The sequence below is a fragment of the Heterocephalus glaber genome, unplaced genomic scaffold, assembly GCF_053883595.1.
Source record: "Heterocephalus glaber isolate CG9 unplaced genomic scaffold, H.glaber_assembly_v1.0 deba00001472, whole genome shotgun sequence".
NCBI classification, from domain to species: Eukaryota; Metazoa; Chordata; class Mammalia; order Rodentia; family Bathyergidae; genus Heterocephalus; species Heterocephalus glaber.
In genome coordinates this window covers 68,846,963-68,866,094 of record NW_028258315.1, presented here as the reverse complement: position 1 = coordinate 68,866,094, position 19,132 = coordinate 68,846,963, and the positions used below count along the sequence as shown (strand labels likewise).

General features: G+C 37.4%; 1 protein-coding gene across 5 annotated transcripts in view; it reads right to left on the bottom strand.

Moving 5' to 3' along the window:
• Positions 1 to 19,132, bottom strand: part of Ubp1 (upstream binding protein 1) — a 59,641-nt gene that overhangs the window by 16,138 nt on the left and 24,371 nt on the right. For 3 of the 5 annotated variants that reach the window (XR_205771.4, XM_087181421.1, XM_004857845.3), the window contains 6 exons: positions 10,797 to 10,873; positions 7,767 to 7,872; positions 7,070 to 7,176; positions 5,201 to 5,353; positions 4,992 to 5,102; positions 4,440 to 4,547 (listed from right to left, as the gene is read on the bottom strand). Coding sequence is in view for 4 of the 5 variants with exons in the window: in XM_087181421.1 (XP_087037547.1) it covers positions 4,440 to 4,547; positions 4,992 to 5,102; positions 5,201 to 5,353; positions 7,070 to 7,176; positions 7,767 to 7,872; positions 10,797 to 10,873 (662 nt within the window). In the remaining variant the exon portion in view is untranslated. The remainder of the gene's footprint in view (positions 1 to 4,439; positions 4,548 to 4,991; positions 5,103 to 5,200; positions 5,354 to 7,069; positions 7,177 to 7,766; positions 7,873 to 10,796; positions 10,874 to 19,132) is intronic. The other 2 variants (XM_087181422.1, XM_004857847.4) reach the window with 1 other exon arrangement.

The window sequence follows — 19,132 nt, the reverse complement described above, 5'->3', positions numbered from 1 at the left end:
ATACAAAAGACATCACATCTAATCATAGCCCTGGGGTTTAAGATGCTCCAAAGGCAAGTAAAGGATATTCAGATAAACAATTTTAAAAGTACAGAATTCTAATGACTTAAAAAGTTTTTCTCTAAGGTTTTCAATTCTTTGCTTTCAACTTAATTGAGGACAACCTATGTCAGCTGTCGAAATATTCTATTAGAACACAGGATATTTAAAAAGATAGACCACTGGGATTTTGGGCAGACAATATAAAAGGAGTGACAAGTCTTGAATGGCATGCTAAAAGAAAACAAAGTCTCTCACATCTTTGTTTCTTTTTGTGGCTTTGAGATAGCATCTTGCTACGAGGTTCAGCCTGGCCTTGAACTCACTATGTAGCCCAGGCTGGTCTCAAACCGGTGGTGATCCTTCTGCCTCAGCCTCCTGAGAGCTGAGATTACAGGCATGCGCCACCATTCCCGGCATCTCACATCTATATAAAAATCTGAAAGTTTATGTTCTGGCCTGTCTCTTTATTCAAGGTGCATGACCAATGCCATTTCTATTTTTTATTTAATAATTTACCAAAATTTGCAATGTTTTGTTGTACTGATAAACTGGTACTACTAATAAGTTTTTAATTTGACTAAGAGATTATGGAAATTTACACAGAAAGTTTTTTAAATTAAATTTCAATTTATAAAAGCTTATTGTAAAGTAATTAGTGGTGATTAAAGATTTTCAAATATAAAGTATGTCACATTAAGGTAAGTTTTGTTTTAAAAAAACCTTATTTTCTTTCTCCCCCCTCCCCTTTCCTTCCTTCTTCCCGGCACTCAACCACTGAGCTATACACCCAACTCCCACATTAGGATAAAATTTAAGGGGAGTGGAATACAAACTTGAGACCAAGAAAGAAGAGCATAGTAAACTGAATTTAAGTGACAATCATGAAATTTTCAATTTCTATGGTATTTAGAATCCACAATATATACTTTAAAGAGTAATACAGTAAGTTGCCAACTTACAAACAAGCTCCATTCTGGAAGAACGTTTGTAAGTCAGATTCATTCCAAAATCCAGCAAAGTGGGTCTTATACAGTACACCTGTGAAAGTTCACAGCCGGAAAGTCAGAGACCTACCGTATCACCATGGGGGGGGGGGGGGTACTGGGGATCGGACTTGGGACCTTGTGCTTGTGAGGCAGGTGGCGAACCACTGAGCTAAATCCCCAGCCCTGTATCACCATTTTTAAAAAATTATAAATACAAATATTCATCATGCCAGAAAACTGGCTCCTTTACAACTGTTCAAATTTATGATGAGACCTTTCAAAGGTCAACTTGAAAATGTACAAGGGAGTATATCTTTCTTCAAAATTCTTCTGAATAGGAACTGCCAAGAACACTGGTTTGACAGAGCTAAGAGACTCTGAAGCACCCTGAGGGCTGGAACAAGTCTCACCAATGGCCAGGGGGCTTAAAATCTGTATGACAACTATCAAAAGAATGGATACAGGAGAAGAAAACAGAAATCCCCAGATCAATAATCTTTACCACTATCCAATTATGTATGCCCTCAAAAATGGGAAAAAAACAATTCAGACACTGTTTCAACTATTATCAATTGACTTCCAATAGTTTTGCTAAACTTATTGTATGGCACATCAATTTTCACTGTAAGTGACTTTTCATACAATGCCTATTCTTTGAAAATTAAGGCCTCTGTTTTTCTTTCCACCATTATCAAGTATCACCTCCTCAGTTTACAGAGTTTGAGGAATTCAAGACTGAGAGTTGACTAACATACCTAATCACTCAGGTGTCACACGCTCACTGTCATTTCCACTCCTTGGAAGAGTTGCTACACCCTCCTCCTTGTCTGATACAAAATATTGTAACAGGATAAAATGCACATCAAAATAATCTAAATAGGTTAACATTAAAAATACTTAGCCAGGCATGGTGGTGCACGTCTGTTAATCTCAGAACTGGAGAGGCTGAGGCAAGAGGATCGCCGTGAGTTCGAGGCCAGCCTGGGCTACATACTGAGTTCAAGGCCAGCCTGAACTGCATAGTGAGACCCTGTCTCAAAAAACTAAAAAAAAAAAAAAAAAAAGGGCCAGGGATGTAGCTTAGTAGCACCACGCCTGCCTGGCAAGTGCAAGGTCCTGAGTTCGAGTCCTAGTACCAGAAAAAACAAACAAAAAACTAAACAATGTCTCCCCAATCATTTTGGTAATTATTGCCAGCTATCTGAGGAAATGAAGTCATCAAAAAGCTTCAAGTTAAGTACGGCAGAGTAAGGCAGGGATGCAAAATTTACTCACACTCCATATACATAGCATGTACATACCCATTTGATTTTTACACACGTGGACTATTTTAGCAATATAAGAGTAGTACTATTTTACTTTGTTTCTACTTTTGCAGTGCTGGGAAATCAAACCCAGAGCCTCATACACGCTAATCAAGCACTCTACCACTGAGGTACACCCATAGCTCAGTACGCTGTTGAAAAAAGGTAAGCAATAGTGTAGTGCTTCTGTTTATGAAGACAGTCTACAATGCACAAAGGTTCAGCAATGGCCTAGACCCCTAAAGTTTTAGTACACTGTGAAAATTGTAGCTGCTCAAGCATATTAAAGAATGATGACTCCCTTCAGGGGATAAATATTGCCAGCCTTAATGTGAGCCAATCAAAGATCAACAGATACACCAAAGGTTTTGTTGTGCAGCATCTCCTGGGAAGCAGTAGTAATGTGGCATCATTTTATCCAGTACCTTTAGATTTTTAACAGTACATATCTCTTCTGAAAGACAAATGTAACTGTCCAAAAACTGCAAAAAGTGTTGGCCTTCCTTTTAAACATTTAAGATGTATATGAAATGCTCCAGGCATTCTTTTCTAAGGGGTCAATCTGCCCTTGCTTCTTTAAAACAGGTTTTCAAGATGAGCTCTAACCACTTCTAGAAGCATCTTGCCCAAACCAACACAGCCAGGGCAGGAAACACCACACAAGGAAGATGTGAAATCCCAGACCAATGAACTGCTGACGTTTTGCATACTTTAGACTGGAGTTAAAAATCATTAATAACTGACCACAACTTTCTCATCTTCAGATCAGCTCTGGGCTGTAACAGATTTGTTTTTATGAACTGCCAGAACCATTTATTTAAATTAGCTAAAATTTCAGTTGCTGGGATTCCTCACCCCCAGAGAAATTTACTAAGAATATCTGTGGGTCTTCAGTTGGGACATCAGAAGAGGATGAAAATATAAAATTGAAGAGGTGGGCATTTTGGGAACGGAATAGTCAAGGATTCTAACAATCTTTAATTTAAATCCAAAAAGCCAACTTAAAGGAAACGTAGTATGTGTGCTCCTTACGGTACTAGGATGAGTACATTTTCTACTTTATGGCATAAAGAAGCATTTAAAAAATTCTTACTCAACGCTTTAAATGGTAAATAAGGTTCCTGTGATAGTGTCCGTGACAGTGACTTTCAGAGTCTATAGTTAATCACAGATTTGTGCCCAAGAGTGACAAATCCATTTTTTGGCACCTTAATAGTGCAAACACTTCAATAATACTTATTAATACACATGGTATCAGTTATTTAAATTTTTTTTTAATGTTCTATGTTTATATTTACTGAAGGTACATAGCTGATCTAAATTCACACAACAGAATAATCCTTTGTAGACTGTTAGATGAAGAGTGATGTGATGAAGATTCACTCTACTTTATCTGACAAAATTCATACTAAACCCAAAGCGCCCCCTGGCGGCTTGTTGGGAGATCCAGGTCTAAGTGTAGTGAGGTGCACTACTTTGGCCTGAAGCATTAAGTCACAATGCAGGTGCCAAGAAGAAACACTAATGCAGTCAACAATTTTTTTTTCCCATAAGTGCTGCCAACGAGGCTTTTAAAAGCATAGACAGACACACAATCTTATACTGCATGCAGGGAAATGTGACATAGAGTATTGCAAGTGTTAATGTCAAACTTGCTGCCATCATTTAAAAAATTTTTATCAGGTATATAAGTGAGAAAGCAAAACCTTTTAATTACATAAAAATTATATCTAAAAGTAACTTTTAATAATGAAAATATTTTCACTTAATTTCAGTGCTCTTGAAGGAAGTGTGCATGTGAAGGATAAAGAGGGAGAGAGGAAGGGGTAAGAGGACAAGGAGGGAACACATATCTCTGAATGTCTTTTTCCCTCCAAAACCACCCAATATGGTCAACATTGTTTTGCTTTGTTTTGAAAGTGTTAGATTTAGGAAATTTTCCTCAGTGAGGAACAAACAGAAAGCAGGCAGTCTAAACAAAAGCAAATTAAATCAAGACATGGACATCAAAAACAATTTTGGCTTTACTTTTCAGTGGAAGTTGGTCCTATATCTAACACTGCACAAGGTTTCTTGCACAATGAAAAGAGAAGCAGAAGTCCCTTACACTGCCTCGCTTTGCCAGAGAATCACCGTAGTCTGCTGGCAAAGTCCGCTTGCTGGACTTTTTCTGCTCATGTTCAACTGCATCTTCAATTATAGGCTCAAGCCTCATCTGGACAAACACCAAAGATTGGGATCAATGTCTTTTTATTATACAAAGAAAGATCTAATTACCCTGTTTCATGTCTTTGCAGTCCAATTAAACAAATGTATGACTAACAGGATTCAATGTTAAAGAAAATGCAAAACCCCAGCAGTGACAAAAATTGGACATTCTAGGCCCCAACTTAATCATTTGTCAACTTCAAGATTTTAAGGTCTATTTCTGAGACCTGATTGGGATTTCAGCATCTTCATTCAAGATCCCACCCAAGAAACTAATCCATAAACATCCCAAAATTTAAATACACAATTTCCCCACAAATTTCTCAAAGAACATCATTTCAACCTACCACCCAATCTTCCCCAACCCCTTTGTCATGAAACACATCTGAGAGGTAGTGCTAATATGCAAACCTCTGCTTCTCTTCCAAAATCAAATGCTGTACCACATTACCTCTGTGAGGATTGTGGTATCATATGATGGCTGATACTTTTCTTTTTCATGAGCGGTTCTCTTCTCCATCTTTTCTCGATCAGTTTTTTGTTTCCTGTCTGCACCTTTGGGCTTAAAAACAAAGTAGATGATTTAATTCATCAGGCTGCAAGAAGCTTTACAAGCACAACTGAGTTTTAATTACTGACAGCTTGGTTTCCAACTCTTACCTTAAAAACTTTGATCTGGCAGCTAGCCGAGTGAAGATGGTCAGTGTATTCCCCATTTTCATTCTGCTTAAAGGTGTCAACCTGAATTCTAAAAGGCACTCCCTTCTCACCTCCGTGTTTCCGTGGAGTAAATTCTGTGCTGATGCAGTGCACCTATAAAAAACTCAAGCTGAAATGGATTCAAAGCACTTTTCAGTGACTGCCTTTCTGTATTGTTCCCTCTTGGTTACCCGGCCAACACTATTCATTCAAGATCCTTAAAATGTGCCTTCACGAACTAGCCAAATTTACTCTCATGAACTTCCCTGTTTTTCTTTTCTTCTTTGTTTTTTTTGGTACTGGGGGTTGAACTCAGGACCTTGTGCTTGTGAGGACAGTGTTGGCACCACTGAGCTAAATCCCCAGCCCTTTCTCTGTTTTAATACATGGCTTTCCTTTCAGAAATCCAACTGTTTCTAGGTTTGCTGAGAACAAGCTCTTACCCACTGCAATGCCTCTCCTCTGATGCAGGACTTGCTCCAATTAGAGGAACATCAGTACAACAGTGTCTATGCATGCTACCTACCTCTATTCCACAGCATTTGCTACTCTCAGACTCAGGGCCCTAAATTCTGCTCAACCCATAGCAATCATCACATTATTTCTAGCAGTCTGTTGTTTGCCATCTACTCCCACTACCCCTGTCGTACAGTGTTCCTGTTGTACATAGTCTCACTGCTGCTCTTACACACACATGAATTTGTGATGCTTTGCCTGGAGAACTTCAACAGTCCAGAAAGCCCCCCCCCCAACAAAATAGCCTCAAAGAACTGCACAGACTTACTAGCAAAATTACAGTCATGTCTAACTGCTATGCATATTCTCTTTGAAATGACTCATGATGTGAAAACTGACCTCTACAAGACAAATGCACAATCTGAAAGGCAAAGCCAGCTCTCATTATCATTGATTCTACATTGCTGGTTATTGTATGGAACAAACAACAGCAGTATTTTCTCACATTGCCCTTAAATCATGTCTGTAGTGATAACTAACTGATGGGGAGTATTTGGTAGACCACCACAATGCACAATACTAATGATTCTTTACAGCTGACACAAACTGTAACCTACTTAGGCTGGTCAGCAATTAAATGGTTTTTTTTTTCTATTATAAAGTTTACCTACTTAGCAATTTAAATTCCACCACTAAACACAGTAGGTATTAGAATTACTGAGCTTTTAAAACATATAATAATGATATTATAATGTTTTTTTCTTAAAAATGTAGGGCTGGGGATTTAGCTCAGTGGTTCTGGTGCCTGCCTTGCAAGCTCAAGGTCCTGAGTTTGATCCCCGGTACCAAAAAAAAAGTATCTCATACATGGTATTTACTGATGAAATATGTATAGGGTTTGTTTTAAAGGCTACGAATAATAACTACAAAAAGGGAAAAACTAGTAACCTTTCAGGCCAGGTGATGGGTACATGGAGAATTCATCACTATCATTGTCTATTAGTGGAGGTTTGATTTTTTCATTAGTAGAATGTTTTTAATAATGCTAAAAAGAATTTTAAAACTATAAACTTTTTTCAGTCATATCCTTTTAAATGGCAGCTTTTGTTCAAGAGAAATACATCATGAAAAAGATATTTTAATTATTGTGACTATTAATGGCAAAAATAGAATTTGACTTTTACATCATTAAACTTCATGTGTCTAAAACTTGACAAATTTAGATTGAACCCATTTTTATGTTTGTAAAGAAGAAGGACATTAAAATAGTTTACAAAATAAGCATTTAAAAATATAACATGTCAAGAATTAAATCTCACTCTGATCTTCTAAATGACTTGGTCACTGTGATTCTTATAACGTAAAACTCCAAACCTGAATGAAAGCAGATGTGCGTTTTGCAGGGTCCCACAGAAATTCAACTGCGTTTAACTGGCTTGGATTTGTCCTTCTATCAATTATTCCCACAGACATTGGAATATCTGTATTGTAAAAAGAAGATATGTAAAAATGCATTCATTTCAAATAATTAAAAAATCTTACAACTTGAGCTAGGAGTGGTGTTGCACCTGTATATTCCCAGCTACTCTCAGGAGACTAAGGCAGGAGGATCACTTAAGCCCAGGAGTTCAAGACCAGCTGACCAACACAGCGAGACCTCATCTCAAAAAAAACAAAAACCAAAAAATCCCTTACCATTTAACATACAACATTATAAGGGAAATAATTACATCCATGATGAACTTTTCCCTTCAAAGCTCTCCAAAAGCAACCTTGTCTTCAATATCAAAATCTACTTAAGATTCAGTTTCTCCGACTATGGTTTTATTTCACTTTATTAAAAATACGATGGATGGATACCAAATGAGAATTAAAATAGTTGCAAAATCATAAAAATTCCTGGTTAGGGTTGGTTTAACACCAAAAAACATCATTTTTTAAGTATAAAATTCTCAAGGCACAGAATCTAGTAACACCAAAACTTTCTCCACACAGTTAGATGGTGCTAACACATTAATGGGTATAGCTGAACAATGTCCTCATCTCTGTGGTATCTGTCTACTGCCTGTACCTAAATCGAGCAGTCTATCTCCTGGGCGATTCCACTTCCAGCCTTCAAGTTGCTGATGCTCCGTGTACTGCAGTCGTCTGTCATGGAATACAACCCTTATGATGCTCTGTGGAGTAAGTGGGAAAAAGAGCACTTTCAAACCACTCCAGCTAAAACACAGAGGCATTATGTATTAACCTACAATAGATGAACAAAAACACATTCTGCTTTAACCATTCCATAATTTGTACCTGGATACTTGGATTATGATATGTGGTGCAAAGACTTACAGCCTGAAAATGAGAAGTACTAACAAAAGGAGTTACTCAAATATACATTTTATAAAAGACATTGATATTGCAAGTCAAATTCCAGGTACATGGCCATAAAATTAGTGATCAAGAACTCTTTATTTCTATGGAAAAAATGCCAGATACACAGGTATTATAAAAAGTCATCAACAAATTCAGAGAACCCCAGGCATAATGATAAAACAGTTAATTTAAAATAAGAGTTAATCAAGCTGGGCATGGCGGCACACGCCTGTAATCCCAGCACTCAGGAGGCTGAAGCAGGAGGATCACCAAGAGTTTGAAGCCAGCCTGGGCTACACAGCGAGTTCAAGGCCAGTCTGAACTTCATAGTGAGATCCTCTCTCAAAAAAAAAAACCCTACATAAATAAATAAGGAGTTAATCTTTAAGTTTTTTTAATAAGACAGTCATTCTGTCAACTAACTGGCCAAAACAAAACAAAGAACAACAACAACAAAAAACCCTCTCCACCTGCTCCCCAAAGAGAGCCTAATATAAAATTCATTCTCAACTGTTTTTTAAAGATTTTGTTGGCTTGTTTGCTTTGTGGTGCTGGCAACTGAACAAAGGGTGTCACATACACTAAGTCCTCTACTACTGAGCTACATCTCTGGACTACATATGCAACTATTTAACCTGCAAATGAGATTAATTTAAGGTAAACAAGGAAAAAAATTACAGATAAATTGAATTCAAACACTCAAATTCCTAGGTAAGGCTTTAACTCCTCTCCAAACTCTTGGCCCATTCTCTGCTGTTTACACACACCTCCTTCACCTTCCACTGGCTTGGGATGCCAACCACTGTTTTATTCCAGAACAGAAAAACAAGTGATCAAAATGCATTCAAACACCATACTTAGAAAAGCAAAGTACAGAAAATGTCATGTTTGCAATTATTATTTGTTCAGGAATAACTAGTCTAAAGCTACATCAAGATGAAAATAATGAGAACACAGATGTTAGATTTACAAGTTGTATTAAGTCCCATTCCAGAATGTCAGACTAAGATAGTAAAGGAGGATAAAAAGATAAACTAAGTTAAGAAAATGCAAGATATAAAAGAAAACAAATGAAAACTGGGAGAAACCTGTTATCTGGAAATTTTTTTTTTGGAAATTCTGACTACAAGGAGACTGAACTAATATAAAGAAAGGAGCCATATCATTAAGGCAAAACAAAGCAAGCTGTGGAAACTCATCACTGATCACTAAGTATGTTCAGCACATCAAAGTTCAAAAGGACTTCGGGAACATATCACTGCTTTCCAAGATTGTCCCCAAAATTTAAGTAGCAGAGTTGATGATTAGAGGGCCAGTAAATAAAAGTCTAGAAAGCTATAGTGCATTTTTAGGATCAAGCTAAAGAAGGGTGTGGTGCTTTCCAAGAAACTCCTTCTACAGTCATTGGTGGTAGCAGATGGTAGTTCTGAATCCCAGACAAGCTCTCAGGATATGAAACTGGACCTGTTCTGTCACATCCAACAAAAATCAGATATGTGGCTTATCAAGTGGGAGATGAGCTGGAAGTAACATCTTTCAAAAATTAGTTCTTTTATTCAGTGGGCTAAATGTTTATGTATGCTGTGTGATGTCAGCAAAATGTTCACTGTGTATTCATAGCTGGATAGTTTTTCTGTCACTGACTCATTATCCCAAGATGAAGTGTCACTAATACCTACATTTCTTCACTCGAATTAGTTCTATGTAGTCTTTTTTTTTTTTTTTCAAAATGCAATTTTTTAATTTTATTTTTTGCAGTGCTGGAGATTGAACCTAGGGCCTCAAGCATGCCAGATAAGCATTCTACCACTGAGCTATATATACCCCCAACCCATATTGTTTTTTGGTATTTAAGTTGAAAGTAAATCCAATGAAGCTGAACAACAATTTAATCAATTGACCCTATCACTCCAAGTTAGTCAGACATATTTAACTATCTTGGCATAAGTATTTTAAACATTAAGTGTCATCTATCAAACAAACTAGTTATTTTTAAATCTTACCACCTACTAGGCATGGTGCTGCATGCCTGTAAACCTAGCACTCAGGGAGGCTGAGCCAGGAGGATTGCCAAGAGTTAAGAGGCCAGCCTGGGCTGTATAGTGAGTTCAAAGCTACCCTCAACTACAAACCAAGACCATGTATCAAAAAACAAAACAAATAAATCTTAACATTTAAAATCTTTGCCTTTCCCCAGATGAGCTTCTTCTGTAAACACTGCCCTGTAATGCTGAGGAATTTATAATAAGCTCTGGTGCACGACAGCCAGAGGCTAAACATGGGTGGGGTCAGGGACAGTTCTGAAGACAGACTCTAAAAGACTGACCAGACAATGGCCACACCTCCTAGACCTAGGATGACTGGCTTCTAACACAGACTTCAAGTTTTATTTAATAAAATTTTAAGGAGTAAAAAGAATTTTATATTAAGTCATATCCCCCTCACCCACAAATTATCTTTTAATAAAGAGTTTAGTCTTTTGTTGTACCGGTGGTGGTGGGCTTTTTTCCTCCTATATCTGCAGCTAACTTATTTCATGCTCCTTGGTTCCAAAAACTTAATCCCCACTTTACACATGAGTGAATAAAACATTGCTAAAATAAGTTAAAAGTTTTAATATATCCATTACTTCCTAATTTGAAATTTTAGGTTTTTTTAATAAAAACTCTTAGGGTAAAACTGCCATTTTACTCAATCACTGCAAAAGCTGTTAGGAATTAAAATAGGCTGTCCTTACCTTTACCAATTTTCCACTGATCTCTGGCATATCTCCCATTTTCCGATTATCCAACATCCGAATTTCATAAGACTGGCCTATTTAAAGAAATTATTAAAAATAAAAAAAAGAAATTATGATTCAAAATCATCCATGTAAAGAACAATCTGTTTAACATAATTTAACTATTTCTCAGAACATAAAATTACCCAATGTTAGTTTGCTCATCTGCTAGAGAAGCAAATAAAGGTTCCTTGCAGATCACAGCATCCTTTTCTTCAAACATCATTACAGTAAACTAAAGAACTGCTCTATCAATTTACTTCATCTACCATGTTCTTACAAATTTTTATTATGGATGTGCGCATGTATGTATTGTGCACAATCAGAGATTAATTTTTACAGATGTTTTGAGATTCACATACCATAAAATTCACCCCTTTTTAATAATTCATTAGCTTTTAGTATATTCAGAGTTGTACAACCATCATCACTACTAATACTGAAACATTTTCATCATTCTCAAAAGAAATGCAGGGGTTGGGAATGTAGCTCAGAGGTTAGAACACTTGCCTAGCATGCATGAAGCCTGGGTTTGATCTCCAGCACAGATAAACGCAAGCATTAGTAATCACTTCCTATATTCTCACCCAACTCCTTCAACCACTAATGTTCTATCTCTAGTGATCTGCCTCCTCTGGACACCTCATATATAGACATAGTATGTAGTTTTTTGGTAAATTGTTTCTTTTACTTGGCCTGACTTCCTTTTGTTTTGTTTTGTTTTTGTTTACTGCCAATAGTCTACTCTACAAACATATTAAATATTTTTCATCCACTTATCATCTGATGGACTTTAGGGTTATTACCATATTTTGGCTACAATGAGTGATGCTATGAACATAAGTACACAGGTTTTTAATATACAGATTGAGGCCAATTTTTAATCCTTGGGCCATTTCCTCATCCCTAATGAATCCAAATCACTTTTTTCCAGTGCTCAGTGTCCATTAAGAAATGCAAATAAAAGGGGTGCAGTGGTGCATACCTATTATCTAAGTACTCAAGAGGCTGAGGGAGGAGGATTGCAAGTTTATGGCCAACCTGTGCTACATAGCAAGTTCAAGGCTAGGGTGAGACTACATGTCTCCAAAACAAACCAACAAAAAAAAACACAACATCACAAATAAATGTAATGGGGTAAAAGAGCTGCTGCAAAAATATAGTGCATTCCTAATGCATAGAAATGATTTCATCTGTTATTAAAAAATAAAAATTATAGGGGCCAGGGATTTAGCTCAGTGGTTCCACGGGCTGCCTCGCAAGCTCAAGGTCCCAAGTTCCATCTCCGGTACCAGGAAAAAAAAAAAAAAGAAGAAGAAGAAATTATAGTATAATCTGGCATGCAGCAAAAATTTTAAAATGCTTCTGGTTTACAATACAACTACCAGTATCTTGCCCACACTCCCATGGAGAAATACAGTTCTCTAGGGTCAAAATTCAACAGTGGGTTATCAAAACATGATGAAATTGTTACAAAGCTGGTAAAGGGGAAAAAATGTATGTTACTAAGTAGTATTCTTTATTCAACAGATTGAGAATTTAACACTAAAAAATACCTTTATGGCAAGAGTTTAGTGTTGGTTTTTTGGTGTGGGGTGTATTTTTGTATGTGTGTTGCTTAGGATAGAACCTTGGGCCTTTGCACTGAATCACATCTCCAACACTTTTTGAGACAGTGTCTCACTATATCAGCAGGCTGTGCTCAAACTTGCAATGCTTCTGCCTCAGCCTTCCAGAGTTCTGGGGTGACAGGCATGTGGCACCACACCTGACTAGCAGAAACTTTAAAAAATTAAACTAAGACACAGATTGGAAGACATCTGTAGCGTATACAAAAATGGATCTGAATTTAGAAAATAATTTTTAAAAATAAGGAATATAGAAAAAATAAAGCATATAGAGCCAGGCATGGTGGTACACATCTATAATCTCAGCACTTAGGAGGCTGAGGCAGAAGGATGGCCTCAAATGACAGGCCAGCTTGGGTTACATAGTGAGTTCAAGACCAGTCTGAACTACATGGCGAGACCTCATCTCAAACCTTCCTTCCCACAAAAAAAGAGCATATAGGTAGCTTTGAAAAATACACCACTATACACTTAAAATTATACAACCTCGTGAGAATTTAGGAAATAAAAATTAACAAAAGTCTGTGCTGATTATTAGATCAACTAAAAATGTTTAAGTAAAAATTAAGTCCATAAGAATGAGAAGAAATGAGGGCCAGGGGTTTGGCTCAGTGGTTCCGCCACCTGCCTTGCAAGCGCAGGGTCCTGAGTTCGATTCCCCATACCAAAAAAGAATGAGAAGAAATGAAGCCATGTAATGTGAAGAATGTAAACTGATTAAGTCTTTCTAAAAGGCAATATGACTGCACCTGTCAACAAGTTAAAACACTGGGATCTTTTGACTCAGGGGTTCTGATTGGTCAAGACAAAAAAAGCCACAAGAATATTTGCAACTCAAATTACACAAAAAGGGCTGACCTCCCTAATATATAAAGAATTCATGAAATGGTTAACAAATAACCAATATCCCTTGAGGTAAAAATGAGCAAACAAAATGAACACATGAGGTGGGTTCATAAAAAAAGGAAATGACAGCTTAAACATATTAAGACATTCAACTTCCCTGAGAGAAATATAAATTTAAAAACTACAATGACATAATTTCTCACCTATTAGAGTAGCACAAATCCCTCAGCTTGAACTGGCAAGGCTACAGGGAAGTCACACTCACAGACCCAGTAGAAGTGGGGGTGGTAAGGAGAGGTCACTCTCTGGAGATATTCTGAAGGTAGATCCTAAAGAGATTTTTCTGTAGTCTATATCAGACGCGATGTGTGGGAGAAAGAAGAGCTGAAGATGACCCCGGATTTTTTCAAGGAACTAAACAACAATTGCCATTTCCTGACTTGGTGGCAATAGCAAGGAGCAGACCTGGAGAAAATCAGGAGTTCGACAGAACACATTAAGTCTGAGATGCCTACTGTACATCCAAATTGATTACAAGTTTGGAGCTAGGAGGAAGAGACTCTGGTTGGAGATATCAATAGGAGATCTTTCAAGGTACAGGTGCTAGATAAAGCCATTTGAAGACAGGATCACTAAGGAGTACAGGTAAAGAAATACTAAACCACTCCCTGGCACGATGTGACTAACACAAAGAAAAGCAAGCAGTGGGAGATGAAGTAGTATTCTGGAAGCCCTTTTTATTTGGCTGCCCAGGCAGGAGAGAAAACTCGTCTCACTGAGATTATCGTATGATCACCTGAAACCCAAAATTCTTAAGACTGAGAAAATTGAGTACATAAAGAAATCTCAATGCTCCTATCTTCTTTTTCATTTTTCTTCCTGGTCACCTTAAGGAGGTAATTTCTAAACTCAATACAAAGTTCAATCTATTTCCATACAGATTGCTCCTGTTTTAAACACCCTAAGTGTTTGTGACTGTTAATCCTATGTCAACTTCAACGGATTAAGAAACACCTAGTATATTGTTAGTAAAGCACACTCATGGCTCAAGATGTGTGTCTGAGTGGGTCATCAAGGAGTGACCTTGGGCACAATATGCAGTCCTTCACCATTCCTCTCTGGCACTGCTCTCCTGCTCTGCTTCCCAGCTGCCATGAACTAAGCAGTTTTACTCCACCATGCCCTTCTGCCATGTGGTTTCTGTCTTGGAACCTGACAACCATGCAGTGAACCTCCTGAAACCACGAGCTAAATGATACCTTTCCTCCTTCAAGTTGTGGGCACCAAGCATTGCATTTCAGCAATGGAAAAGCTAAGAAAAATTTTCCCAAAATCAAAAGTGGATTATTATTTTATTTACTTATTTTTTGAGGCACAGTCTCACTTTGTAGTTCAGGCTGGCCTTGAGTTCACTATGTACCCCAGGCTGGCCTCGAACTCATGGCAATCCTCCCGCCTCAACCTCCTGAGTGCTGGGATTACAGGCATGAACCATCACACCAGGCAGAAGTAGATTTTTTAAAAAGGATCTTGTACCATATTATGTTTCAAATGATGTCCTTAGTGGAAACTTAAAATCTGCAATGGCAATATCCACTGAATAAATATTTTTACAGATTTAATTTCTTATATCTGTCCCCTACTCATAATTAATTATACAACTTCCTGAAATAGTCTGGGTTCTAAATGCATATAAAGTTTCTTCTGTTAATGAAGTATAAAGTTAACACAGCCTAATGTTCTATGATACACTGGTACTCCTTTTAACATCACCTTTTAAATTTACCCTTCATGTTCTGATATTCTGCTCCCCTCATCTTTTGAATTAGAAATGCAAAAGTACTGCCAGGGTTGAAAAATGTAATTGTGAGTTCATGTCTCCTCCTACCTTTGAATATACAGACTCTCAATCTAGCTTCCTCTCATGGACTCCAGAGCAACATGGAGCCCAAGATGTGACAGCTCCCCCCACTAAGTTCAAAGTCTTAGAAACCTTACTTCTAAGGTCCTAACATTAAAACAATCTAATAACAAGAGCCAAAGTTAATCAAAATGAAATCTACTATGATATAAAATATAATTAATTTAAAAAATTTATTTTTTGAAACTTATTAACATTTAATAAACACTTTAAGCCAATAAACACACTATTACCTAGGGCCTCAGAATTGTCTACAAAGTAGCTATTACTGGTTAATTAACATTCTCAACAGAGTAGCCTCCAAGTAGAATTTGGCCTCCAAAAGAACAGGCACGTGGGGAGAAACTAGGAGAAAGGGTCTTTTTACTTGAAGAATTTTACTGCTGATCCAGCAGCAGCAATGAGCCAAGTTGGAGCGCAGCAAGAAGTTGGGATCAGAAGTCTCACTTCATGAGGTACAGAAGTATCAAAGATCCAACCTCCAGCTCTAAGAAACCTGTTCAAAGGGAGATTTAGTTACTTCATGTTGCAACTACAACTTTTACTCCACAAATGGGAGACCTAACTCTTTTTATGGATGGCTACTCATGCAGGACCAGGTAAACACTAACAGTTTTTAAATTGCACTGCTCTGTTTAAGAAATACTCTAAATGACACTCTAAGACATTCATACAAATTTTTAAAAAAAAAACACCAAAAACTGGTTCCAATTTCTACTTGACAAAGTCAAAGACTACATAAAATTCTCTTTTCCTTTTATTTTCTTTATGGTGTTATACAATAGCAAATATTCTCCTTTTTTCAGTTGAGACAGGGTCTCGCTATGTAGTTCAGGATGTCCTCAAACTCACTATGTATCCCAGGCTGGCCTTGAAATCACTGCGATCCTCCTGCCTCAGCCTCCCGAGTGCTGGGATTACAGGTGATTATAGGCATGTGCCACCACACCCAAGTCAATAGCAAATATTCTTCATCAATAGCTGTCATAAAGGAAGAAAGTGGTCAGTGAGACTAAGGGGAGGATACTAACAATGAACAAGTCACAAGACTTTAGGATCAGCATTCAACTCCAACTATTTGCTAACTTTCTCCTTAGAAAATCCATCAAAAACCAGATGATAGTGACAGAAAGCCCAGTTATTTGCTTGAGTATTCAAAGTAATAAAAAGATGAAGTATGTTTTAGACCAGCAGCAACAGTAGGAAATCAGTCAGAAATACAAATTCCTAGGTACAGCCTGGATCTGATCAATCAGAAACTATATGGGATTCAGCAATCATGTTTTGACAAGCCCTCCAAATGATTCTGATGCATGGTAAAGTTGGAAAAACGACTATTCCCTGCAAAGCTACAACATCAAGGCATTCAATACTCTGAAATACAAAGCATTCAGGACCCTCTCGTAGGTACAATGCCATTCAACAGCTCTTAGCGGGGCTGAGGTTTTAGCTCAGTAGTAGAGTGGCCTCAAATACACAAGGCCCCCTGGGTTCAAATCTTAGCACCACAAAAACAAAACAAAATGAAACAAACAAAAACAACCTATCAGCTCTTTGTAAAATGGTAAGAACTATCTCTTCTTAGTAGTTGAACAAATGCTGTACGAGGCATTATGGTAAATATTCCCCCCAAAGTGTCAAACTGAAAAGAAAAATGGTCTGGATTAGAATGGTTGATTATATATTTGAATAGTTTTATATAGGGTTCATTTAATACATTATTATGTGGGTCACTGTGCAATATTATAAGCAATTAGATTTCAAGTCTTTTTTAGTTCAAATTATTTTATTATCTGTATTTTTTTAAAAAGGAGCCAATCTAAAACTGTTTAAAGTCCTGCTTCCTTTACTTATAATCACAGTGTATAAAACAGCCATTTGTTTGATAAGACTGTAATTCTTTCAACAACCTAGGATGTAACTCTGGCTACAAATAATGTTCTATATATGTGTACAGGACATATATTCAAATATACACATAAAAGACATGTTTATACATACATACACAGAATCAAGGGCTCAGGGTTCATTACATGACCATTTTAAGAACTAATATTGGTATGGCCTTGCAAGATATTTCTTTTTTTGTCTTAGAAATAAAGTCACAATGGGGTTAAGGATATAGTTCAGTGGTAGAGCACTTGTCTAGCATATACGAGGCCCTAGATTCAATTCCCAACAGCACAAAAAATTTTAATTAAAAAAAAAAACTGATAGTGACTATTCTTGCATCTATATTGTTTCTACTGAGTTTCATGCCTAAAATATATTACCAAATAAATTCTTAGTCGTTTCAAACATAAAACTTAAACCTAAGTAACTGAAGCCCAAAAGTGAAGTTTTTGTTACAGATACTACGGACAGAACCTCCTAAAGATTCTCATAGATTCTAAACATATATTAAATGTAAAATGAGAAATTAAGTTATTTTTCCAATTTCAAAATATGAATCAAAAATAAATGGTCTAAAATCTATCAGTCTCTCCACAAGCTCAAGGAATTGAACACTGTACTTAATGACAGAAAAATAATCACAATTTTTTAGGGGAGTGGTACTAGGGATTGAGCCCAAGGCCTCATGCATGTAAGGCAAACGCTCTACCCTTGAGCTTACTTCCCAACTTTGTAAAATTTTAAGACAGGGGACTCACTGTGTTGCTTTGGCTGGCCTCAAACTTCTCATCCCCCTGTTTCAGCTTCCTGAACAGCTGGGATTCAAGTGCTGAGTTACAATGTCTGACTACAATGTATTAAGTGACGAGATACATAATTCCACTCTTGATAAAAGAAAATGTATAGGCATAAAAGAAAATATACCCAAACAATAACAATTTTCGGGTTTATCCCTTCAAATATTTCCCATTTTTCTGCAAAAAAAAAAGATGCACTGTTCTTGTAAGTGTTCAGGAAAAATAAGAATTTGGCCTCTGTTCTCTCTTTCACAGATCTGCTCTCATCCTGCAAAGTGTACGCCTATTTATACTTTTAACTGGCCCACATTTGTACTGCACAAATGTTTCTTTACCTGCCTCTAATAAATGGAAAATCTTGCTACCTTTTGAGCTTGTCTTGCCCAATTCTTTGTTTGGGTTATACAACCTAGAACCTAGAAAGGATTTCTAGAAGGAGTCCCTAGAAACCTAGAACCTGGCAACATATTTCATTAAAGCCAGCCAAGGAGGAGATAAGGGCTTTGGGTACAGTTTTTTTTGTTTTGTTTTGTTTTTGTGAGTCAGGGTCTTGCTATGTGTAGTTCATCTTGGCCTTGAATTCACTATGAAGCCCAGGCTGGCCTCAAACTCTAAGCAATCGTCCTGCCTCAGCCTCTGAAGTGCTGGGATTAAAGGCGTGAGCCACCATGCCCCACTGGGCAGTTTCGTTTCTTTCCCTCTATAAAGTCTATGGACTCCAGCCAATAAGGACTAGTATAGTTTTTTCTTCCCTCCTCTGTCCTCTACAAAAGGCCCGATTCCCTTCTTTTCTGTTCTCTCCTAGGATGGGGTTTTGGTTGTCAAGAGAAGCAGGGAGGGAGGCGGTTGTAAAAATTAATGGGAGGTGGGGAATTCACAAAGTTTTCTTATGGCTCCAGAAGTTCCCTAGTGTGTTCCATCATGTGGGTTGGGGGAGGTTAAGCACATGGCCTCTATTTTTCCCAGCCAGTAAGAGGCCCACAGGTTCACCTCAAGTTTATCTCCCCTCTTCTTGATCTTTTCTTTCCCTTTTTTGGGGGCAGTACTAGGCATCAAACTCAGGACCTTGTGCTTGCTCAGGGCAGGCACCAGAACCACTGAGCTAAATCCCCAGTCCCCTCTTTCCCATTTTTGGTTACTCACTGTGGTACAAGTCAGTTAAGAGCTGCCAATCAGCTTGTTTTAACCCAGTCACAGAACAGATCATTC